The 27,450-nt window shown below is 41.0% G+C and overlaps 1 protein-coding gene across 1 annotated transcript in view; it reads left to right on the forward strand.

Moving 5' to 3' along the window:
- LOC126266665 (uncharacterized) overlaps window positions 1–27,450 on the forward strand; it is a 975,748-nt gene that overhangs the window by 607,237 nt on the left and 341,061 nt on the right. The window contains exon 3 of the mRNA XM_049971081.1: window positions 20,440–20,650. Coding sequence (XP_049827038.1) covers window positions 20,620–20,650 — 31 coding nt within the window. The 5' untranslated portion in view covers window positions 20,440–20,619. The remainder of the gene's footprint in view (window positions 1–20,439; window positions 20,651–27,450) is intronic.

Below are 27,450 nucleotides of genomic sequence, written 5' to 3' on the forward strand. Positions count from 1 at the left end.
TGGAGCGCAGGAGAGGGCGTTGAAGGGCGGGGGGCGGGAAGGAGGGAGCTGGCCGGCCGACTCAGCATGTTATTTTGATCCGCACACGAATGCAACACAAGAATTTTGTTTAATGAGAAGAAAATTTCACATATCGATTTTGGACTCTGGCAGCCTCTGAAACTTCTGTTAAATCAAAGAAGACAGGGCGGGTGCCGGTATTTTTATAAGGAAAGAATCTATACAAGGTATACAAATTTCATCGCCACAGCGTCAGCAGTTGGTGCGTTCTACTACGGAGCGTTTCGTTATTGTTGAGGCTTGTACTGTTTCTTTTGCATCGATAACGATTCTAAAATGCGTGAGGTTCTTAGCGAAAATAGGAAGTTTTTGATTGAGCAGACTAACCAATATTGCTTTACGCTGCTTGATAGGCCTGGAGCTGTTCCTCTCTTCCTCATATGAAATATATCTGTCGCTCTTGTTAAAAGTGTTAATTAAAGGCGACACTATGAAACAACTTACTAGCAGCTCCTTGAAAATTTTTCTTGGGTACTGATGCTCAACAAGAAAAACTTCAGGCATGAAGACATAGTTCAAGCAGAAACGAAATATTTTCTGTTGACAATAAAAGCAGTTTGTTCTAAGGTATGCAGAAGGCGGCTTGTTACGCCAAAGAACTAGGTGTTGGTGAAGGAGAAATGTCCATTTCAGTGCGATATTTTATATTGAAAGTAAAGAATAAGGGAAGGAATTTCTAACAATACTGCCATTGAAACGCAAGACTCACGGAGAAGATTTATTCAAGACTTTTATGACTTCATGTCAAAATCTTATATTAGTTACAATAGAATGATGTCTCGTTCAACTGACAGGGGACCCAACAATGACCGGCAGAGAAAAAGCAGTAGTAAAGAGAACCAAAGATTAGGATAATGGGCTACTATTCATCTGTACATAATTCAGTAGGCAGCCCCCTGTGGAAAACTTAATGTGATCTAAAAGAAGTAATGGACAGGTTGAAGAGTTGATTACTTTTGTGAGGTCTTGTTCTGCACTTTAGCATAGACTGTTCAAAGTGTTTGTTTCTGACTGTGATTCGACGCATTCTGCTTTATTGCAGTACGACAATGTTCGTTGGCTAAGTAATGGTCAGGTGATTGAACGTTTTTGACTAATAAAAATAGAGGTAACAAATTTCTTAGGAAACTTGGATTCACAAGAAGAAGAAACCATTTGGAGTTCCTGGCAAACCAAACCAGTAAGCTAGCTGTAGCTTTCTTGAAAGACATTTTGAAACATTTAAATGCGCTCAATACCAAGCTACAAGGAAATGGGGAATTAATATATGACCTGATACAAAGTGTGTCTTCTTTCCGTCACAAACCGGAAAAGACATTGCAAATGAAAATTTTTTTTTCACTTTCCGACAATTTTAGGATATAAAAATAATTCTGAAGTACACATTCCAGTTTTCTCAAATCTTATGTCAGATCTAAGAAGGAATTTGTAACAAGATTCCAAGACTTTCCAGGGATACAGAAGCTGTAGCGATTCTCAAAAATCACCTTGTAAATTTCTACAGCAGCAGAATGGATGGATGTGGTTCCGAAGTTGTTTTGCCTTTAGAAGAGTTTGCTCCAAATGGAGATAACAGACATGCAGAAAGACAATTCCTTGCAAACGTGTAAAACTGCTTCTGCTGAAGAAGTTTGGAGAAAAAATGTCCCAGATAAATACGAAAATAACAAAAAATTAGCCATATATCTGCTACTATCATTGGCACCACTTACGCTTGTGAAATTTTATTTCCAAAATTAATTCTTTAAGAACAACTACTGCTGTAGCTTAACGGCTGCCCAGCTTGAAGACACTTCTTGCATATGCTGCCCCCCATGTGTACCTAACATTAAGAAACTAGCTCAGGAACGCTAATGTAATTTTTCCTATTGATTTTTAATAAAAATATGCCTGTTGTCTGTATTTCATATTTTGTGAGTGAAAATTAAAATAAAGAATAGTTCTGAATATACTTTCGTTTTCTGTATTTCTCATTACAAATATATCTATCTATTATATTTCATATTTTCTGTGAGCGAAATTAAAAATAAAAAGAAGTCAAGAATATAGGTTTTCTTTTAGATTTCTTAATATAAATATGCCTATATACGATACCTCATATCAGCTTGAGAGCAAAAATTAAAATAAAAAAACTTGTAACTATAATTGACTTATTTCTGGATTTTTGAATACGGATATATCAGTTATATTTCATATTATTTTGTGAACGAAAATTAAAATAAAAGGTTAGTAAGGAATATGAGGTTTTTCTTCTCGACCTAGACAATAATTTTCAAAAGTATCAGGACCCTATATAAGATTACTTGTCGACCCCTGCTCTAGGCAAATACTTTCTTGCACTTACATTAGATATTAACAAATTCCTCTTTTTCAGAAATGACTTCCTTGCTACGACAAGTCTCCATTTTATATCTTCTCTACTACGAAGAGCGTCAGTTGTTTAGCTGTAGAAATAACAAAAGATTTCTAATACTTTCAGTGCCTCATTTCCTCATCTAATTCCATCAGCAGCCCTAGATTTAGTTCGCCTAAATTTCATTAGTGTTGCTCCACTTTTGCTGATGCTCATTCTGTAAGTTCATTTCAGGACACTAACCACTCCGTTCAGTGCACTTACAAGTTCTCTGTTATCTGTAACAGAACTTCTTCTTCCTGATCTTTAACCATATTCCCGAATATCGCCTTGGTTTCCTTCAGTTCTTGCTCCGTGCACAGAAATCATCCAGGATAGGCGTCAACCTGCCTCACCCCTTTCTCAACTATGACTTCTCTTTCATTTGCTTCGACTCTTGTAGCTTCAATTTGGTTCCTGTACAAGTTGTTGAATAACTTTCGTTCCTTGTATTTTTTTCCCAGGTCCATTGGGAATTTCATGGATTACATTCCGGTTTCCGTTGTCAAAACCTTTCTGTAACTTAACAGCTGCTATGAATGTAGGTTTAGTATTTCTTTTAACTGCCTTTAGGAGAATCCATAGGGTCAGTATTGTCTGGAATGTTACTAAGGTTACAAAATTATCTCCCTCAAGGATGGTTTGCACGTTTTCTTTCCAAGTCTTCCGTAAATAATTCGTTTCATTATTTTGCAGCCAGGACTAATTAACCTGATTTGGTAGTGCACTTAACAGTTAGTACATTCCTTCTTTGGAATTTTAATTAGGAGTTTCTTATATGAAAACTCTTCAAGGTTTTCAAATGAAACAAAATAATATTAACATTCTACATCCCTATTCCCCACGTTTACATATTTGCAGCCGTCTGCAGTTAGATGGCCCGGAATTGTAGTGTGTAACATTGCGGAGCATGAGAAAGAATTCGCTGTAATTAAGCTTGGAATTCGAAGAGTGCATCTATACATGGAAGACCCTTTCCTTCAGCATAACTGTGTCAGACCATACACGAGTGCTGCAACATTTTTCAGCAATCCAACTCCTTCGGTTCACTGTCATCGATCATCTTCCATACATTCCCCCCGTGACCCCATCCGATTTTCATTTTTTTTCAAACATTCCTTCGAGGTCATCACCAGGACTTCACTTTTACAGTGCTGAAGTGGTACAAGCAGAGGTAAGATTGTGGCTTTGTCGACAATGTCAAACTTTCTACAGTAACTTTATCAACAAACTTGTGTCTTGAAACTGGGAGAAATATCTTTCTTGCCTGGACCACTATGTTGAGATATAAATATGTAGACATGACAAAGAAAGATGTAGGATGTTAATAAAGTTTGTTTTATTTACTAAACTTCAGCACAATTAAGTCAGACCATACACGAGTGCTGCAAACTTGGCAGCAATCCAACGCCTTGGGTTCACTGTCGTCGATCATATTCCATACATTGCCGACTTGGCCCTATCCGATTTCATTTGTTTCCAAAACTTTCGTCGAGATCTTCACCACAACTTCACTTTGACAGTGATGAAGTGGTGCAGGTAGAGGTGAGGTTGTGGCTTTTTTCGACAGTGTCAAACGTTCTACGGTAATTGTAGCAACAAAACTTGTGTCTTCTTCGGAGTAATGACTTTGTTGCTAGGGTCACTAAGTTGAGAAATAAATTTGTAGACATGATAAAGAAAGATGTAGGATGTTAATAAAGTTTGTTTTATTTACAAAACTTCAAGAGTTTTCACACAGATAAAGCGAAGGTATTACTTTACCGCACACCTTCGTACAGCGATGTCAGAGGAGAGAGTCGAGCGCGCACCGAGGCTTTCCGGCAGTCGGAAGTTCCATGCGGCTTTTCGCGGATGATGCTGTAGTACACAGAGAAGTTGCAGCATTAGAAAATTGTAGCGAAATGCAGGAATATCTGCAGCGGATAGGCACTTGGTGCAGGGAGTGGCAACTTTTAACATAGACAAATGCAATGTATGGCGAATACATAGAAAGAAGGATCCTTTACTGTATGATTAAATGATAGCGGAACAAACACTGGTAGCAGTTACTTCTGTAAAATATCTGGGAGTATGCGTGCGGAGCGATTTGAAGTGGAATGATCATATAAAATTAATTGTTGGTAAGGCGGGTACCAGGTTGAGATTCATTGGGAGAGCACTTAGAAAATGTAGTCCATCAACAAAGGAGGTGGCTTACAAAACACTCGTTCGACCTATACTTGGGTATTGCTCATCAGTGTGTGATCCGTACCAGGTCGGGTTGACGGAGGAGATAGAGAAGATCCAAAGAAGAGCGGCGCGTTTCGTCACAGGGTTATTTGGTAACCGTGATAGCGTTACGGAGATGTTTAGCAAACTCAAGTGGCAGACTCTGCAAGAGAGGCGCTCTGCATCGCGGTGTAGCTCGCTCGCCAGGTTTCGAGATGGTGCGTTTGTGGATGAGGTATCGAATATATTGCTTCCCCCTACTTATACCTCCCGAGGAGATCACGAATGTAAAATTAGAGAGATTGGAGCGCGCACGGAGGCTTTCAGACAGTCGTTCTTGGGAGCGAACCATACGCGACTGGAAGAGAAAAGGGAAGTAATGACAGTGGCACGTAAAGTGCCTTTCGCCACATACTGTTGGGTGGCTTGCGGTATAAATGTAGATGTAGATGTAGGTATTCCTGTTGAAGTCTGATGGGATTTTGTCTGTGTTACATATCTTGCAAGCCAGGTGGTATAGTTCTGTCATTGATGACTGCCCCAGCGATGTCAGAGGAGGACTTAAATAATTAATAAATCGCAGTTTGATTAATTTAGTTGATAACTAAATTTGTCTGAAGATTCCTTCTAAGCACTGTGTGTAGGAACTGCTTGTCATGCTACGGAAAGTAACCCGGATTCGGTCGTACTACATCGGTGAAGGTTTCCCTCAGTTAGCGAGAACCGATGCTGATGTGGGGCGTAACGCGAGCTGCGCGAAAGCCGCGGCGGCCGATTGGTCAACCGCTGAGGCGACCCAGCCAATCTGCTGCGGCCTCTGTCGCACAGTGGCGAGTGGACGCGGCGCCGGCGCCGAGTGGGGACTTTGTAGTTGGATTACGCCGGGCGAGACGCAGATGCGACGCGATCGGCCAATTACACGGCACGGATTAGGAGCCGGAATCTGGCCGCGGCGGTGGCGGCTGTGGAGGCGGCGCGGGCGGCAGAGGGCGAGCACACAGCAGCCGCCGCCGCCGCCGCCGCCACCGCCACCGCCCCCACGCGCGTCTCGCTAATTGTGAGAGCAATTAAGCCGCAGCGGCGCCGGCGCCGGCCAGTTCGTGTGGTGCGTGGCGCATCGCTAATTATCGCGCCACGGGCCGCCAGGAAGCCGGGGTCACATGGCTGGAACTGGAAGCTGCAGGAGGCCAGCTCCAGCTGCCGGCCCATGCGGCCGCATTAATTGCCTTAGCGCGTTAGCAACTGCCGCACTGGCCGTAGTCCCCCATACGTGGAACGCGTTGCCTTTCCTCGCCATTTACCGCGACACAAACAAAGAGCTCCCCTGCTAAATGCTGCGCGGACAACTGCACAGGGCGTGTGCGAACAGCGTCCAGTTTCCTTAGGTATAAAATTATAGAGATCGCGGATTTCGACAACACTGAAAAAACGATGGGTGTTTCAACTGTGGAGACATCTGCTAGTAGAGGGACAGCCAAATGTACAGTCTGTTAAGTAAGAGCACGGTCGACATTACAGATACACTGTCAAAGGCATTTTCTTAGTTCTATCACCATCCAACAGAGGGTAACTTTGTCCTTTACGCATTATTTTACTTTGAATTCCTGACTGAGATAGACAAGGAGACACACGAATGCAGCTTGAGCTTCGCGTTTGTCAAAGATGCTAGATACCGATTACCAACTGCTGGTCTATCGACAGAAATGATGAGTGAACACTGCAGGAACAAAGTGACAGAGGCACCGCAGCAGGATCTGCAGCGATTGGATAAAGGACAATGGTGTGAACTTAGTGAATTAGCCCTTACAGTCACCTGATGCGAACCTTACTGAAAATGTATTATCATACATATAAAATAAGGCAATACAATGGTACGATGTACTTATGAAAGATATAAAAGGAAGGGAAGGGATCCTAAATTGAAATAGCAGCAGCAAAACTGCGAATAAAATGAAAAGAAAATGGTTGCCAGTGGAACAAATTGAACAAAGAGACAAGATAAAATATGAGTTAGGATTAAAAGCTTCTAAATTGAGACAATAAACAAATTGAGTGGCCGATCATAGAGAAAAGAATGGGCAGGTTATAAGGCTGCTCTGTGGACCTCTACTAGGCAAAGGAACTCTCAACTGTCTGTGTCTACATAAACGTGATTAGCACTCAGTTCACTCTGATGTGTTCAGCAGAGGTTTCACAGGACCCCTATCGAATTATGTCTCGAAATTCCACTCTCGAATGATACGTGAGTAGAATTAACATCTAAATCTCGCCTTTAAATTATAATTCCTCAATTTTGTTCCAATGATCATTCCTTCCTACGTATGTGCAAGTAATATACATTCGGAACTCGGAGCAGAATGAAAGTGACTGAAATTCCGTATAAAGACATCGCCATGACAAAAACCGGCTACTGAAATCCCATCTACTATCATGTCCGTGACATCCTCTCCTCCATTTCGCGATGAGATAAAGCGAGCTGTTCATCTTTGAACGTTTTTTTCGATGTCATCCATCAGTCCTCTCTGGAAAGTACCACGCAGCAATGCTCCAGAAGAGGACAGACAAGCGTATTGAAGGAAGTCTCTTATAGCGTCCTGCCAATGAAATGCAGCTTTAGGTTCGTCTTCTTCACAACATTTTCTATGCTGTGACTGCACTGTAAGTAGTTTCTAATTGTAGTTCCTAGCTATTTAATTGAATATACAATCTCAGATTGGTGTTATATCGAAATATCTTTTAGTACTCGTGTCAAGGATGCCCGAATTTAATGGTCACGTACCACTTTTCGCACTTAACGTGCCTATATCGTATTGCTATTCTTTTTAAACTTTCGACAACTTTACTAGACAGTAAATGACAGCATCATTTGCAATATAACAGGGCGGTTCAGACTGTCTCCTACGAATAATAGAAGAGTTGTAACACTTTCTTCTGAAGCCACAATTCCTTTCCGGTTTCTGTAACAGTTTCCTGTCAGTTACAACGAACTATGATCTTTCTGACTGTAAATCATGAACCCAGTGCACAACTGAGACGGTACTCTTTAGGTACTCAATTTGAGTGGAAAGTACTTTTGAAGAAAGGTGTTAGAAGCCATCTGGAAATCAGGAAGCACGGAATCAACTTGATATCCTCCGTCGACAGCATTCATTACTTCGTGGGAATGAAGAGCCAATAGTGTTGAACAAGGACGATGTTTCCTGAATCCTTATGTGTCAGCAGATCGTTTTCTTCGTGGTATTTCTGACCTTTGGATCACAGCATTCGTTCGGAAAGCCTCCTAAAAATCTATGTCGAAGTTTCTCTTCTGTAGTACAGCAAATTACTTCTGATTCGCTTCTTGTGTGAGGATGGGATCTTGCAAGTTCCCAGTCCTCAGGTAACGATCTCTATAGTAGCCAACGGTTCTTTATGATTGCTAAAGTAAAATTATTTCATCAGCCTACTGCAAAATGGACCTAATAGCTATACAGTCTCTACCGGAAACCTTTCCTTTGGTACATGACTTGCTTCTCTATCTGCCTTCAAATTACTAACGTTTGGAGCTGTGCTTGATTCTAGAATCCACTGGGCTGGGACATCGGACATTCGGAAGGATATCAAGAACACAGTCACGAAGATAGGAAGGGCAATTAAATTTGAGGCCTGCGATACTGTGAAAATGACAATTGAAGCATCCAAATTGCTGACCAGGATAGTAGGCAAAAAAAAAAACAAGAAAAAAAACAAGGGAAACGGAAAGATAAGATCTAGTAGACGACGGTCAGATTCGCTTTGAGAAATGTAAAGGCACCACAGAGGCAGTTCACTCTATAACGATTACGTTTGGAAACAATAATTAATAAAGATGCTTTTATAGAATCCTAGAAAAAATGGGGCTGTGCTCGTGGTCTAGGGGTAGCAACTTTGATTCATAATCATAACGTCATCGGTCCCTGGTTTGATCCCCGCCACTCCCTAAATTCTGATAAATAAACAGCATTGGCGGCCGAAGACTTTCGGCGTAAGAAGTCAGCCTCATTCTGCCAACGGCCTTGTCAAAGAGGGCGGAGGAGCGGATAGAGGTTCAGGGAACTCTCTTGTCCAAGGGGTGGGAAATTGCCCCAAAAGGCGGATGAATCAGCAATGATCAACGACATGAAGATGCAGAAGGCAATGGAAACCACTGCATTAAAGACACGTATCGTGTATCCACAGGACATTTGGCCTGTAGTTGAAGAAGTGTCATGATGAGCTCTCCATTGGCAAAATATTCCGAAATAGTCCCCCATTCGGATCTCCGGTAGGGGACTGCCAAGGGTGAAGTTACCATGAGAAAAAGATTGAATAATCAACGAAGGGATAACGTTCTACGAGTCGGGGCGTGGAATGTCAGAAGCTTGAACTTGGTAGGGAAACTAGAAAATGTGAAAAGGGAAATGCAACTGCTCAATCTAGATATAGTTGGGGTCAGTGAAGTGAAGTGGAAGGAAGACAAGGATTTCTGGTCAGATGAGTATCGGGTAATATCAACATCAGCAGAAAATGGTATAACAGGTGTAGGATTCGATATGAATAGGAAGGTAGGGCAGAGGGTCTGTTACTGTGAACAGTTCAGTGACCGGGTTGCTCTAATCAGAATCGACAGCAGACCATCTCCGACAAAGATAGTTCAGGTATACATGCCGACGTCGCAAGCTGAAGATGAACAGATAGAGAAAGTGTATGAGGATATTGAAAGGGTAATGCAGTATGTAAAGGGGGACGAAAATCTAATAGTCATGGGCGACTGGAATGCAGTTGTAGGGGAAGGAGTAGAAGAAAAGGTTACAGGAGAATATGGGCTTGGGACAAGGAATGAAAGAGGAGAAAGACTAATTGAGTTCTGTAACAAGTTTCAGCTAGTAATAGCGAATACCCTGTTCAAGAATCACAAGAGGAGGAGGTGTACTTGGAAAAGGCCGGGAGATACTGGAAGATTTCAATTAGATTACATCATGGTCAGACAGAGATTCCGAAATCAGATACTGGATTGTAAGGCGTACCCAGGAGCAGATATAGATTCAGATCACAATATAGTAGTGATGAAGAGTAGGCTGAAGTTCAAGACATTAGTCAGGAAAAATCAATACGTTAAAAAGTGGGATACGGAAGTTCTAAGGAATGACGAGATACGTTTATAGTTCTCTAGCGCTATAGATATAGGAATAAGGAATAGCGCAATAGGCAACACAGTTGAAGAGGAATGGACGTCTCTAAAAAGGGCCATCACAGAAATTGGGAACGAAAACATAGGTAAAAAGAAGGTAGCTGCGAAGAAACCATGGATAACAGAAGAAATACTTCAGTTGATTGATGACATCGAAAAAGATATGATTCTCGGAAGGACAGACTCAGCATACAGGAAAGTCAAAACAACCATTGGTGACATTAAAAGCAACGGTGGTAACATTAAGAGTGCAACGGGAATTCCACTGTTAAATGCAGAGGAGAGAGCAGATAGGTGGAAAGAATACATTGAAAGCCGCTATGAAGGTGAAGATTTGTCTGATGTGATAGAAGAAGAAACAGGAGTCGATTTAGAAGAGATAGGGGATCCAGTATTAGAATCGGAATTTAAAAGAGCTTTGGAGGACTTACGATCAAATAAGGCAGAAGGGATAGATAACATTCCATCAGAATTTCTAAAATCATTAGGGGAAGTGGCAACAAAACGACTATTCACGTTGGTGTGTAGAATATATGAGTCTGGCGACATACTATCTGACTTTCGGAATAGTATCATCCACACAATTCCGAAGACGGCAAGAGCTGACAAGTGCGAGAATTATCGCACAATCAGCGTAACAGCTCATGCATCGAAGCTGCTTACAAAAATAATATGCAGAAGAATGGAAAAGAAAATTTGAGAATGCGATAGGTGACGACCAGTTTGGCTTTAGGAAAAGTAAAGACACGAGAGAGGCAATTCTGACGCTACGGCTAATAATGGAAGCAAGGTTCAAAAAATGGTTCAAATGGCTCTGAGCACTATGGGACTTAACAGCTGAGGTCATCAGTCACCTAGAACTTAGAACTATTAGAACTACTTAAACCTACCTAACCTAAGGACATCACACACATCCATTCCCGAGGCAGGATTCGAACCTGCGACCGTAGCAGTCTCGCGGTTCCGGACTGCGCGCCTAGAACCGCGAGACAACCGCGGCCGGCTGGAAGCAAGGCTAAGGAAACATCAAGGCACGTTCATAGGATCTGTCGACCTGGAAAAAGCGTTCGACAATATAAAATGGTGCAAGCTGTTCGAGATTCTGAAACAAAGTAGGGGTAAGCTATAGGGAGAGACGGGTCATATACAATATGTACACAACCAAGAGGGAATAATAAGATTGGACGATCCAGAACGTAGTGCTCGTATTAAGAAGGGAGTAAGACAGGCTGTTGCGTTTCGCCCCTACTCTTTAATCTGTACATCGAGGAAGCAATGATGGAAATAAAAGAAAGGTTCAGGAGTGGAATTAAAATATAAGGTGAAAGGATATCAATGATACGATTCGCTGATGACATTGCTATCCTGAGTGAAAGTGAAGAAGAATTAAATGATCTGCTGAACGGAATGAACAGTCTAATGAGTACACAGTATGGGTTGAGAGTAAATCGGAGAAAGACGAAGGTAATGAGAAGTAGTAGAAATGAGAACAACGAGAAACTTAACATCAGGATTGATGGTCACGAAGTCAATGAAGTTAAGGAATTCTGCTACCTAGGCAGTAAATAACCAATGACGGACGGAGCAAGGAGGACATCAAAAGCAGACTCGCTATGGCAAAAAAGAAATTTCTGGCCAAGAGAAGTCTACTAATATCAAATAATCGGCCTTAATTTGAGGAAGAAATTTATGAGGATGTACGTCTGGAGTACAGCATTGTATGATAGTGAAACATGGACTGTGGGAAAACCGGAACAGAAGAGAATCGAATCATTTGAGATATGGTGGTATAGACGAATATTGAAAATTAGGTGGACTGATAAGGTAAGGAATGAGGAGGTTCTACGCAGAATCGGAGAGGAAAGGAATATGTGGAAAACACTGATAAGGAGAAGGGACAGGATGATAGGACATCTGCTAAGACATGAGGGAATGACTTCCATGGTACTAGAGGGAGCTGTAGAGGTCAAAAATTGTAGAGGAAGACAGAGATTGGAATATGTCAAGCAAATAATTGAGGACGTAGGTTGCAAGTGCTACTCTGAGATGAAGAGGTTAGCACAGGAAAGGAATTTGTGGCGGGCCGCATCAAACTGATGACAAAAAAAAAAAAAAAAAAGAAACGTTGTGTAGTGGTGTTCAGTGTGGTGAAATTTTTCAGATAAAGGCAAAAACAGGGAAAGGCGGGTACTTAACGATGTGTAAAATAAGCAAGACTGAGGTATACGGAAGGAAGACCAGAAGGGAATAAGGCAGTGATGCAGGCTTTGCTAGCTAATATTCAACCGGAATATCGAAGGAGCAGTAGAAGAACTCAAAGAAATGTTCATAATTCTGATAAAATTCAGGATGAAGGACTCTCAATGGCAGTATTCGCTTACAACATTGCTATTCATTGTGGATGTGAGGAATAATTTGAGAACATTGTACACGAAGCGAGGATACTACTGGACATAGAATTACACGGAATGAGACTAAACCAAAGTGATATAGATGTAAAGAGACGACGCAGACATAAAATGAGTGACAATTATAACATGAGAACTGGGGATGAAATAGTAGGTAATATGAAGAAATTCTGCTCCCTTGGAACCAAAATAATGTGTGAATGACGAAGGAAGTATATATGCACAAGCAGATAGGGCACTGGTTACTAAAAGAAGTCTGATGGTATATGATACGGTATTTTAATTTGAGGAGGGTAGGTAAAGATAGGAATATATAAAACAATTTACTGAAGACGTTGACTGCGGGTGTTGCTCTGATATGAAGATAATAGTAAAGCAAAAAATACATGATTACTCTGCAGTTCAGAGTTAAGTGCCTGGTAGAGGGTTAATCGAACAACTCTGAAGCTCCTCTAGTGTTCCGCTTTCGAGCAGCGTAGGAAAAACGAACATTTAAATCTTCCCATGAGATCTTTCATTTCTCTCATTTTATTATGATGATCATTTCTCCTTATATAGATGGGCGCCAACAGAATATTTTCACAGTCTAAGGGGAAATTTGATGATTGAGATGTCATGAGAAGGTCCTGCCGCAGCGAAAAACTTTGTTTTAGTGACTGCCGCCCCAATTCGTGTGTCGTATACGTGGAACTCTCTCCCCTATTCCGCGATAATACAAAATGAGACGTCCTTCTTTGAACTTTTCCGGTGCCTTCCGTTAATCCTACCTGAGGATACCACGCCGGACAGGTGCGGCATAAGCAGCCTTTTTAATAGGCATGATGCATTTTCTAAGTGTTCTGCCAGTGAATCACAGTCTTTGGTTTGCTTTCCCCACAACAGTATCCATGTGGTCGTTTCAATTTAAGTTATTCGTAATTGTAATCCCATGGTATTTTGTTGAGTTCACAGCCTTTAGAATTGTGTCATTTGTCGTGTAACTGACATTTAATTCCTTTTAGTTATCGTGTGCCGGACGTGGTGGCCGAGCGGTTCTAGCCGCTTCAGTGCGGAACCGCGCGCCTGCTGACCTCAGATGATAAGTCCCATAGTGCTCAGAGCCAGTTGAACCATTTTTAAGTTATCGTGTAGATAACTTCACACTCTTCATTATTTAGAGTCAGTTGCCACTTCTTGCACTATACAAATATCTTGTCTAAATCATTTTACAATTCATGCTGACCATTCGATGACTTTGGATGACAGCATCATCTGCAAACAATCTAAGAGGGCTGCTCAAACTGGCTGCTGAACAGCAGAGGACCTACAACACTTCATTTCGGAATGCTACGTAACACTTCTGTTTTGGTCAATGACTTTCTGACCTTTATGACAGAAAACCATGAATACTGTCACACAACTCAGACAATACTCCATAGGCACGAAATTTATGTAAAAGTCGTTTGTGTGGAACGGTATCAAAGGTAGTAACCACGCCAAACCTTCGCCAATGGGGGACATAGACACAAGAAAAAGATGAAGAAGAAGAAGAAGGTATACAAATTCGAAGTTAAATTTTTATCTTTGCGAGGTGGTAGTTAAATTCTATTTTATCTACGATAAAAAGTGTACCAGTTTATAGCACAAAATAACTTTTTTTTTAAAATGAAAGAGAGCAGCTAGTCCAAAGTGTTTACATTATTAATGAAATTAGCTTCCCGCAAGAGAGAAGTTCGGAAAAAGAAGAAGAACTGGATTCACTCTTTCAATAACCGGAACAAGGGATCGTCATAGACAGCAAGATGTGCTATACAAGATTGAATAACGAGATTCCTTACTTTCTAACGTATATCTCTTTGTGAAGTTGCTACGGAGAGGGCACGATTGACTGAAATTAATTTTTTGCCACAGCATGAGTAAAAGGGAATAGGAAAACTTTATACTACCTATAGTTTTGAGAACTTAATAAGGTATGAAGGCCATCATGGTGCGGTCTCTAACAAAAACGTAGATACTACGAGTACTGTTCTTGTAGAGCCCCCGTGTATCTAATTTATGTGCGAGTTCCCAACCATCAACAGACAATTCGCTTCAAATTCCTTGCTTGATATCCATTGGAAAGTAAATATGGCATACCTGGGAGCCTAGAAACATTGCTACTTCTCACACACGTATCACATGATGAGCACTGCCCTAAATGTAAAGAAACTTAGACTGGTAAGCAGACGAATTTGCGTAAGCTACACCTTTCCGTAGACGGTAGAGGGAAGGGGGCTGGGGAGAATTAATACAGGTGCGTAAATATGCTCAGCCAAATACCGCACGGTCGTCGAGTGGACGTTATTCTGCAGTCTGCTTCTTTCCTTCGTGCTGCAACATGCCAACCACGAAAGCAAAGGCAAGTCCTGTAAAGGGAGGAAGGCTGTTTCCCAGATAGGCGTCCGAGTCGCAAATTATTCAAGCAAAAATTAATGCACTTGATGCAGCGAAGCGGTAAACAGGCAAATAACGATGTCCACAGCCGTATAAATCGTACGAGCGAGTTCATTACGTTTATTCACGCGGAACTCATTTGGAGCAGAATGTTTCATCCGGTCACGATGCAAACAATTAAAAAATATAAAAAAAATTTTTAAAAAAGAGACCAGTAGTACGAGAGTTCCCAGTAGTAGTAATCAACACTATTTCCCTTCTGCTCTAGTAACAAAGTCATAATACCCCTATGGTTAACAAAACGATATTCGAAACGCGAACATTAACATCATTACATTCAAAGAGTGTAACGAGAGTTGGTACGCACGTCTGACGTAGAGTCATTTGTTACTTTTACGTGTGACGCTAACTTTTAAGGTGTCAGCTAGAGTGGGTTCTCCGCAGATTACGTTGTGCGTAGATCGATCTCGTATTCCACTATCACACTACTAGCCACTTCGTTGAAACGTACCCTTCACTCATCTGTAATACACCGGTTAGAGGAAGGAATCTTTAAAGAAGAATACAGTAGTTACATTACAAAGTAGAAACAATAAGAGAATAACACGAATACAGAATGACACTGGTGATATTTTTATGAGGCAAATGATCAAAAGTGTCTAGTTTTTTATGGAAAACATAGCGGTACTACCATAATCAGTATTTATTTGAATATAAAAGGTGCGCAATACATTAATATGAGCACATATAAAGAATGGACCAACCGTATTAACTTGACAAGAAGCTGAGTTCTATGAAATTTGAAATTGAGCCAAAACTGAGACAGTAAAATGGATAGCTATAGAAGTAGGAACTGAAAATACATGGTAGAGAACTGTTTTTCAGAAATTACCACTGGGCTGTTTCGCAAGCACAAAACGTCAAAAAGATCCAAACCGTTTATATTGAGAATAAGTACAGGGCACATAATAAGACTATGACTATTACATAGGCACGAATAAAGGATATGAAACCATTCTAACTCCTCATTGTTCATCATATGGTTCAGTAGGGCAACATTAAGTAAACATACGAAGAGGAAACACGTGAAATAAGAATAGGACTCTATTTGAAAAACCTTTAATGAACACAATGCAGGTGGCTTTTGTACTAAGTTCAGAGTAAAGATCCGTTGATACACACAAAAGAATCTGTGCTCTAGAAAGTTGAACTTTAAATGCATTTTGCCGGCCGTTGTCGCCGAGCGGTTCTAGGCGCTTCAGTCCGAGCGGTTCTAGGCGCTTCAGTCCGGAACCGCGCTGCTGCTGCGGTCGCAGGTTCGAATCCTGCCTCGGGCACGGATGTGTGCGACGTCGTTAGGATTAAGTAGTTCTAAGAGTAGTGGACTGATGACCTCAGATATTAAGTTCCACAGTGCTCAGAGCCATTTGAACCATTTTGTAAACACATTTTTGACATATCAAGACAATTTTTAGCAAATACTTTCTTTGAGCTCCTCAGTTGTCCAGAATCACTTTTAGATTTCCCAGAGAGACATACACATCCATAATCTCGATCAACCACCAACAACGACTTCTACATGCGCATCCTTCGGCCAACAAACAAAAAGACACCTAGGGAAGACGGCATTATTGCGGCGTCATTGAATCACATATGGAAAAGCCCACTGAAGGATCTTAAACAAATCAGTACTGGTATTTGGTACACAAAAGTGTCCAGAAGATTGTAAGGTCGCACTCATCCACCCACATCGAAAGATCCTTCAGGTATATCCCTAGCAAGTTAACTTCAAAGAACACAAGTACAGATTGAACATAATACCAGCGAATATCAGGCGGGCTTTCAGTCAGAGCATTTAAAGGAATATTGAACTCTAAGGCAACTCGCAACAGAACGGCAAGGAGGCATAAGCCAAGATTCACCGATATTCTCTTTTGGAAATCCCAAGGCAGGGATTAGCCCCAGAGACAGTAAACTTCATCAAGGGAACATTGGCACCAAGTTAACAGCAAAATTAATGATGGAAGTACCGGAGCCTTTTCAAATTGAAACCGCTGTTCGTCAAGGAGATATAATGTTGCCATTCTTCTTCAATCTCATCATAGATATTTTCATTAGGAAACAGGAAAAATAATTAGAAAACCAAAACCACTATAAGATTACCCAGTGTGGAGGAAGAAAAGGTGACATTAAAATATTTGGCTCAACTCTCACTGATGGTTTAGAATAGTAGGGGACCGTGAAATCGCAACAGTCAAACGCATATAAATTCTCAACGAACGCAGTGAAAATCTGATCCAGAAATCTCTTTTGAAGAAACTTAATTCATCTACACTAAATTTATCATTTGTAAATGAAACACTACGCAATACTAACTTATAAACAGTGTTTGACACTTCAGATATCTGAGTGAGATCATAGAATGAAGAGTGTTGGAGAGTAAGTACTTGACTGCCATCACTGAAACTCAAGAGAAACAGAGTAATTGTAAAGCAAAAGGAAAACTGTCAAAACTGACGGCCGACATTAGAGATGTTCAAGAGCATCCAACAATGAGGCTTACGCACCGTCTTAACGTATGTAGGTTAAGTAACAGAGAATTGATCTAACAAGTTGTAAAGGATCTCGAGATATACTATGGTGTATTCTAAAATATTTTGCCTCACCTGCATGATTGCGAACGCTTGTTTGCCTTTGATTCAACGTGGATGGGGAAATCAAAGATTCATTCTTATTAAAGTAAAAAATAATTTTCCTGTGATATAAGAACAAATCTGTTGGGAAATGAATATAATTTCGCGCATTGAAAATAGGAATATGTAGCTATATAACATGTAATACTGTGTAGCACCACACCACGTATCGTAATGTCCTTGGATATTACTTCGTAATGTCCTTGAATATTACTTGGCATGTTGTCCATAAGCTGAAAATGTTGCTGTTCGTGGCTGTTGTACACTCTGACGACGGCGCACCGGCCTTCATCCAGTGAGCTAGGGGGCTTCCAGCAACTACTTTCAACAGCTCTTAAGGATGGCCGGTACTGTTATATATCAGCAGATGACTTGCGCTGTTACGTTTGGTTCATTCCTGCCTTCTTAAATAAAGTGTGCACTAGTTGGGAGCGCTGGTTTCGTCAGTTATTGTCTCAGCAGACGAACTCTTTGCCGAATCGTTGATTTCAGGGCTAGACAAAATGTTGGAGCGTATTTCTGGAAACCGTAAAGACATCAAATTACGTTCTATAGCGACGAAAGGCGTCTGAAATCTGTACATGATAATGGCACAAAGCGTGATTGCCCTGCTCCCTGTATAATCCTGTGGTACGGCGTGCCAGAAACGTGGATTCCTAGCTGGCCGCCTCAACACCTCACTTCGATTATCGCCTAGCGTTAGACAAATCCTGAACTCATCGATAAAGAGAACCCAACACCATAGATACAGGTTCCATCACTATTTGCCTTTGTTCACCGTCGTGTTGGGGTGGATGATGGGATTGTTCTGTTGATCTTAACGGACGCATGGATCCTGAGACGGCGATTGTCTTGTTGTAGCGGCGTCCAGGTACATCATCCTTTTTCGTTCCTGCTATTAAGTCCCACTGAACCATGTGCTATGTGTGCTGATCTACGAGGCTTGAGAAAATGGGTCGATCTGACGAGGGATATTCGATTATCATTGATATTCAGAAAATCTCGACGTTGGTACTTGACGATCGATTGTTTTAGTATCGACAGAGATATCTTTGAAACATCACAATCTAGATATTAAAGATTTTGATATCGGAGAGAAAACTAGGCTGCATATTACTACTTTCATTCCTTTTTTTTATTTTGAACTCTTACTTGACAGAGTTCGGTTGAATGATATACCTGACACACTGAGCTGGATCGCATTCCAGCGACAAGAGTTTTATAACAATAATCTGTGAATATTTTGACTTGAAAAATTTTTGAGTCGTTAAAAATTCAAATATAGAAAAAAATGAAAAAGTTAATATTCGTTTTTAAAAAATCATAACCTTTTATGTTTTCTTGTTAATAACTAAAAATTTATTCAGTTTCTCAATACATAGTGCCACAAGATAAAAGTAGTCTATTACATAACTATCCGAAAAAGTAATTTTTTCTCGAAAATAAAATAAAGGAATATGGTGAAAAGGTGAGAATCCTACTGTTAGCAGAACAAGCAACGTTTTTACTGCTTAAACACAGTATCCATACAATTTTTATAAGAAAATGTAAAAAACATGTTCAAAATAACAAAATGAAGGAATTTTAATCAAATTTATATATCTTTAAAGGGCACATTCGTAGCAGCTAACGATTTTCGTCCACTTCAAGCAATTGGTCACACGTCCTTGGAGTTTGCATATTATTCCCTGTATAATTATTTGACTATATGTTAGCTATCGTAAAGAAAAATTAGACATTGTAGAACACTTCATCCTTCTGTTTGATGCCAAAATATGTTTGGCACATAATACATTTAATTTCACACTGTCCACCTTACTTAACAGTCTGCGTTGTAGGCAACCCCAGTCGGATGTGGTCGGTTGCCGGAGACAGACTGATGCTTGCAATGTAATGCCACTGGCTTTACAGGGTTAGTGGTACTATCGGACTCACAACAAATGATCCCGTAGATGCGATAAACGTTAAAATTAACGATAAGTGGACTTTGGATATGCTACAGCCCAGTGTGTCAAAGGATTAAATAAATCTCTTTCTGAATACCTCTCGTGATGAAACCAGAGCAATAAATTTTCGACATGAAATATGGTGATGGCGGAGAAAAAGGTGTCGGATGATGATTTTAAGAAGCCAATTTTACACACATGGGGCATTGGTGTGGAAGTATTCTCATAATCAGTTCAGCAGCAGAGGTAAGCGGGGAAGCTATCATAACGACATATTCTGTAAAGAGCCATTTGGAGCCGAGTTTTGGGGCATCAAAACAACAAATAACCTTGTTTAACTTACGAAACGTTTGTGCTATGCAGATATCATTGATCATAAGCGCTATCAGTATGTCCTGATGGCAGAGATTATGACGTTCACGAGCACTGACTAGCTTGGGATGATGCAAGGTACTGGTTTTACCAAAATTAATTTTGTTCTGTTCTACATGTGTCGTGACGAGGAAGTGCGACATGCACATCCTGATGTACTACATGACATTCTCATATACTCATGTGTCGACTGATCAGCCACGACACAAGGGATCGCTCTAAGCGTATGCCCGTTGTTTGCGCTAGATAAATAGATGTCGTGTGGCTAGGGCCTCCCGTCGGGTAGACCGTTCGCCTGGTGCAAGTCTTCCGAGTTGACGCCACTTCGGCGACTTGCGCGTCGATGGGGATGAAATGATGATGATTAGGATCACACTACACCCAACCTCTTAGCGGTGAAAACCTTGGACCCAGCCGGGAATCGAAACCGGACCCTTAGCATTGCCATTCTTTCGCGCTGAGCACTCTGCTAGCGGGGATGGACGTTGTTTTCCGCTCTGCAGGCGTCTTGGAGCAAGAAGCGCCAACTGCACAACCACGTGTTAGGGCATCCTAACATATACTACCACTGCCTGGCCAGCCGTGATACAATGAACATATATGACCATATACCATTTGTTGGTGTGCAGGTATCGTGAATGAGAGAGGACGATGTGCACATCTTCGCGGCAGACATCTTCATGTACGCGAACACTAACTGGTAGAGCATGGTACAGGGGATCGGGCTGACCATATATTCCTTCTTTCCGCTGTTCAGGTGTCGTGGATCAGGAAGCGGGACCTGCACATCCTGACGGCGGGCATCCTGACGTACACGAGCGACCAGCGCTTCACCGTCATCCGGCCCGACCGCTCCGACAACTGGACGCTGCAGATCAAGTTCCCGCAGGAGCGCGACTCGGGCATCTACGAGTGCCAGGTCAACACCGAGCCCAAGATGAGCCTCGCCTTCCGTCTCAACGTCGTAGGTGAGTACGCAGGCAGCTGTCTGTAGAACCTGGCGGTGCTCCGCCAATACCTCAAGCTCAGTCGGATCCACCGTTGATCTATGGATGGATTTGCTGGAGCCGGAGATCTCGCGCCAGCTCAATTGGAGACTGCGACTTGCTCCACTTGGAAATTACATCGACTTGGGTGTATTTCGACGCATTAAGCAGTTCCTTTCATGTATCTTTCGGTGCGGGGTGGCGGTTTAATTCTGCCTGTGAGCTGACTTTCTATAAATTTTAGCAACATAAAGCATAATTGGAAAAATAAAAACAAAAGCCTGCTATTGAATCACTTGAAGACATCTTCTACAGAAAATATATGTAAAATGGTTGATATATTTTCTTTTCTTTTTAGAAAAATACATAAAACATAGTTTATGCAATTGTTGACAGATCGGCACAGTTTATATAATCTTTGACCAAATTTTGACCACGTACGGAGTATTTCCCGTTGCCTGGTGAAAGTCTTTTTTTTTTCATCTGACTGTACACAGTCGACACTGAAGCATGTGCTCAACAGTCTGTTCTTCCGTGCAGTCACACTGGGTTTTGTTTTCTTCAATGTAACCCAATTTCACCAGGTTAAACCGTGATGTGCCCATTCCTGCTCTCAGCCTCTTCCAGATTGGCATCATCATGGGAATGGGTAAAATTCTGAATCTTTTTTCCAAGCACGAATGTGGGATGTCTCAGCCCACTGTAGTTGCAGCCTGGCTTCTTCATCAGTGGTTGTTACTTTCTCTGATGTTCTGAGAAAACCTTTCCTTGACCTTAGTCATAGTGGGTACGGTTGTTGCGCATGCACCAGATGCGTGATATCCTGATCCAGTTCTGTTCTTTGCCTGTTTACTACTATTTCTCTTCGAACAGGAGGTGGTGCAATTCCTGCAAAGTGGCAGAGCCATTCCATTGAAGTTGACTTCAAGCAGTCTGTAACAGTTCTGCATGTACTGTTTAGGGCACTATCCACGTTTTTGGCATGTATTGACTTACACCAAACAGGACAGGCATTCGCAGCAGCGGAGCAGCATAATGCCACTGCAGCAGTTCGCATGGTTTCAGTTTCACTGTCCCACTTTGATCTGGCCAGTTTTCTGAGTAGGTTTCTCCTGGTGGAGACTTTTTATCTGAAATTCAAGCAGCGTTTTTGAACGTCAGAGGTCTGTGAAGTATAATTCTTAGGTATTTTCGAGTGTCCTATTTAACCCCTGACGATTCTATCTTTAACGTGTGCAGGGTTTCCCTATTTCTCAGATGGAAAGCACACATTTTGTCTTTTCTGTGTTTGGTTTAAGCTGGTTTATTCTGCAGTATTTTCACAGATCTTCAATGCTTGCTATGAAAAGAGTCAGAAAATAATTTTTTTGATTTCATAGCTTACGTATTGATGCAGTAGATCCAGAAGAGTACGTCGATCTGTTGGTTTAAGAAACAGAAAATATTCAGTAGGTAGCAGTCTGCGAAATAACTCTATTGTATCGGCTGTCGTTCTTTCAGTGTTAAGTGCTTTGCATTCGAAATGGCTGCATCGTCTATCAGCAAGTTTCATGAAATTTCTTGGGTACTGTCGGATGTCAGTAGCTTCCTTCCACGCTATTTCCGCGGAAATTTCGGCGCACAGCCCTATAGTTGTATTCTTGGGGAGTATACTGAGCCCAGTCACGGCATGTGTGGTGTACCCAGTTGTCACTGCACATGTGTTGCTTAGGCGCATGCTTTTACGTTTCCAGTCTGTACGCTGCTGAGATCGCTTCATCGTATTCACGCAGTAAATTCATAGAACGGCGATGGTTGCACAGAGCAGGATTCCATAGAGAACTCCACGCGGCTGTCTCGGTTGTTAAGGGCCTCATAGAGTCACATTTTCACTGATTTATTGAGAGCACAGCAGCAGTGAATGCGCACAAGCAACACATGCGTAGTGACAACTTGTACATCTACTTGTTTATTTATTGTTGTTTTTGTTGTTGTGGTCTTCAGTCCTGAGACTGATTTGATGCAGCTCTCCATGCCACTCTATCCTGTGCAAGCTTCTTCATCTCTCAGTACTTACTGCAGCCTACATCCTTCTGAATCTGCTTAGTGTATTCATTATCTTGGTCTCCCTTTACGATTTGTACCGTCAACGCCGCCCTCCAATACTAAATTGGTGATCCCTCGATGTCTCAGAATATGTCCTATCAACCGATCCCTTCTTCTAGTCAAGTTGTGCCACAAGCTCCTCTTCTCCCCAATTCTATTCAATACCTCCTCATTAGTTATGTGGTCTACCCATCTAATCTTCAGCATTCTTCTGTAGCACCATATTTCGAAAGCGCCTATTCTCTGCTTGTCCAAACTATTTATCGTTCATGTTACTGCCAAAAGATTGTAGTTTCGTCTGACCATAATGAGACAAATGTTCTGTGTAGTTCTGTGTATTTGTCGCAGTTAAGTGAATGTGAAGGTAGGAAAATTGTTGATGCTCATATGTTGTGTGCATCAATTACCAAGGAAGCCGAAGTGTTTGGTGTTCCAAAATCACCATATCGAGGATTTACACGGCGCGAAAGGAAAGCTGAAGAACATCATCCATTAAGACACAACGCAAGTGAAATTTTATGTTGAGTGATTGTGATAGACGTTCGTTGAAGAGATCTGTGACGCAAAAGATGAGGACAACAGCTGCAACAGCTTCAGCAGAAATGGATGTAGCACTCGCGAACCCAGTCAGCATCAAAACAACACGAAGGGTACTCCTTGTTTAAGAAATTGCAGGGTGAGCTGGAATTGGAAAACCTTTCATCAAGGATGCAAATACCCGTAATAGCAAAACTACTTTACGTGTCTCATTTCCTAATCTAATACCATTTATTATAGCTTCATATCTGTAATTTAATCTCAGGCTGTATTCATTCTTACGTAAATTATTAGTATCTACTGCTGTTTATTTTCTGAGTACTTCATGCAATCACCAGTAAGCGATAAACAGGGGAGTTCTGTATATTTTCGCCAGTATACACCTGGAGACGACCAGAAAGTTCTGCTCCGAATTATCGCGGAAACTAGTTACTGACATCCGCCAGAATACTATAAATGTAATCGAATACTCTATTCCACTGGCAGAGTTTTGCATTTCACATCTTTCCGCTTCATAGAATGGGGCTGTGACTGTGGTGAGTAACGTAGTTGCTGCTTATTTTCTGTCGTTATTGAAAATCTTCTATTACTGTTTTGGAAGAAAAGGAAAACTATACAAGATACTTGAAAATGAAAACAGCAAGACATCTTGTCGCTCAGCACACTTTTCATCTGCTGCCTTACTGTTCTATTAGGTAGAGCGCGACTGTCGATTCACCTAGTTAGAGATGGTCCTCTGATCCTTTGTCATCAAGTCAGACCAGCTCCAGTTGAGCTCGTTTCACTTGTTGGTCATGAATTTGTCTTTAGCTGCGTCTCGCATAATTCCTTCTTGTGCATCGAAATAAACTAGTTGAGCAAGATGTTAGGAAGAACTCCACTTCCATCTGGTAAAACTGTGGTTTATTGAAACACGACCGGTTTTCCTGGCTTTAAGGTTCATCATGCTTTCAACAACGTTAAAATATCACGGGCAAATTCACTATTTAGAGGATATTGTCAGTACTATGGTGATATTCTGTGAACAGTAAATTTTGTTATTATTTATTTCAAGTTTCTGCTACCAGTCACTTTTTATTTTATGTTTAATCTAATATAACGCAACGCGTTTCGAACATATTTTGTTCATTTTCATGCGTTTGTACATACATATATACATCGAGAAATGTTACTTAAAATAAACAATTTCAAATTAGATTAATCTAGAACACTTTGTTTTTTACTGTAGCTGCTGGTGTGGCATTTGGGGGGAAGAAGGGGGCGGTGTATATATAGAGATCGAAGTCAGTGATGTCTTCTGCTGGTTTCCTTATCTGTTGTTGGTTATGTATCTCACAGCAGTTACATCCTCTTGACGAATTGGTAAAATACTAGTCACTTAGATTTTGATTGAGTCTGTGTTTAATTGGTATGCTGCGTCATACTCAAGATTCATGCAAATGTAGCATTTCATAAATAAATTTCTGTATTCCTAGAAACCCAAAATTTGCTTGTCAGCAGTGGAAAGAAGCGTTGCCTGTTGTGCAGCACTGTAACTTTTTCACCATTTCACTATGAGCCGAAAGTATTTTTTTGCGATTTCCTTATCGATGTTTGATATGACTGTTTGTAGCTCTTTCACAGAAGGGATAAAAACGCTGCAATTAGTGAGTCTGGAACTGCGACACCATAACAAACTCCGTTTCATAGGTCAGCACGTTACCACAGAGCTGGCGAAGAAGCATGTGTCCTAGCTTCCTCTTACGAGACCAATAATGACTAGAACTCGTAAACCGCTATTTAAAAGACGAGATTAGTTGTGATTTCCACGTGCAAAGACTCTCCTGGTCTGAAAACAGTAAATTTGCTATCTATTGTTACACCTCAAGCGATAATAACTCAGATTATTCAATGGAAATGACAGGTAAAATCAAGTGAATTTTGAGATTTAATTCCGTGCACACCAGGAAGTAACTCGTCGATCACAGAGTTGCGAAACATACATTGCCTTGTTGCCAAATCTCAGTTATAATACCAGCAGGAAGAAGACGAACCGATGTGATCCTACAGCGGGCTGGGAAGTGACCATAGCTGGTGTCTCCAAGTCGCTTTATCAATGCCTTGGAATACGTAATGCGTCTGATTCGCATTTCTGTAACTAGGCTTAGGGACCTGAGCGTAGTTACTAATAATACTCAGAACTGACTGCAAACTAAGCATCATAAATCAGTAACTCTCACCGTAGTTTTTATATTTCTTTCGTAAGTGTACTCAAGACTAAGAAATTCATTCACAGACGTTTTTCGTGCCTCGCCGATAGGCGAGCACTGCCCAGGGCCTGTAATGATAAAGGGCCCGTTTAGGTCAGGCATATTGTATCCAGAAGTGGAAGAGAGAGCAACACTAAATTCTAATTCGTATGCATTGAATACACACAGAAATTACTGTTACAGTGTACTTATGGAGCCCAATGACTTGTGTTGCGTAATTTTCGGTGAGAAAGAGCACTGGCACACACTCTTCGCTACATTAGGTTAATTAAACTGATCTCACTCTGAGCTACAATTTATGGTCAGCGACTAAGTGTAAGGTCAATGAGTTAATGGGAGAGTTTGGCAACTGTGAAATACTTTCCTTCATTATAGAAGCGAATACTAAATTTGAACTAATATTGCGAAAATTTTGTACTTGGATAGCTTAGAATGAAAATCTTTCTGTTTATTGCAAAGGAAAACAATTGATTTTCTAAAACATTATCTGTCATACACGAAACATGTCATGTCGACCAAATCACATGGAATAACTGACAGCGACGTATATCGGAAGGCAGTACGATCTCTTGCCTTTTGGTTTGGCAGTACTCGATAGCCATTTCTAGGCTCAAGTAAATAAAGAAAGGCAGCGCGTTTTTGTTACCAAGACGTCTTCATCAATTACTTTAGTTTTAATGTAATCGACGAGTAATAACTGATGTTTGATATTAACATGAAAAGGATTCCGTAGACAGGTAAAGAACCTGTTCTTGGGAAACTACTTCTATAATGACCAAAAGGTATCATATGAACTTCAAGTATAGTATTCCAGCAGCGGTATGAAGAAAATGATAGTAATAATGACGGTAATAATCGAATTATCCGGTAACTTCACACTTCCCAGTGGATTTTCTCGAACTAAGAAATTTGCTGAATTTGTGAAAATTTCAAAATGGCTTCACATCGAGCCTATGGTGCCTAGAAGAATCTTTACATCCTGCTGACAAGAGAATAGCATAATCTCCGCTTCAGAAGTTTGCTTATACTTAACCATTTTATAGACTCGCGTTTTTTCCACCGTGACTAATCTTGTAAGCTAAGCACATCATCTGTTGCAGCACACTGCTGAGGCTGGGAAATGTGGCCACAATGGTCTGGCGGAACGAACTGTCACAGGTGCACTGCGGGGGTTGAGACATTTACTTTTAAGAGGCACAAACAGATTTACTTTAACCCTGGAAATATCAAGAGAAACACATTATAATCCAGAATCCACATTAAACATCACGTTCCTTCATTACCAACTGTGCAGAGCCGGTTTACGTTGGGAAATGACATAGCGGAAGTCATGGTAAACAGAAATACAGTCGCAAGTAAACTTACATACATTAGGAAATTTTATTTTATTTGATGAACCGACAGCTATTTAAAGGACCAGGTCTCTTACTTTACTTGTACTTGATTCAACTAGAGATGTTGAAAAATTTGGTGCTGGACTGTTATTCGAATTTGTATCTCCTCTTTCGAGGATCTGAATCTCTCGGAACAGTATCGTTCAATCATTTCTTTCCATTTCTCAAGACTGCAATCTTCTTTAGGTCTCCCTCTAAGGTAAGTGTGTAGGTCCGAATCCTGATGCAGTACAAAAATATTCATAATTTCATTTCAAGCCCAATCACCTACACACACCGGCCTGTTAGTGAAAATTAACGTACGTTTTTAATGTCTGTTCATGTGTTGTCTACAATCGCAATAGGTGTCGTTACTTCTGTTCAAACATGCACACATCTCACTATTGGTGAGTAAGCAACTGATGCACGGTAGGTGTGCAGTTCGATTGTCGCTTAGGCTCAAAAGATTGTATCCTTATTTTACATTCAAACACCTAGCAGCTGATAAGAAAAACTGATACGAAACATTTGATTTTAC

This window comes from Schistocerca gregaria, chromosome 4, assembly GCF_023897955.1.
Source record: "Schistocerca gregaria isolate iqSchGreg1 chromosome 4, iqSchGreg1.2, whole genome shotgun sequence".
Lineage (NCBI taxonomy): Eukaryota > Metazoa > Arthropoda > Insecta > Orthoptera > Acrididae > Schistocerca > Schistocerca gregaria.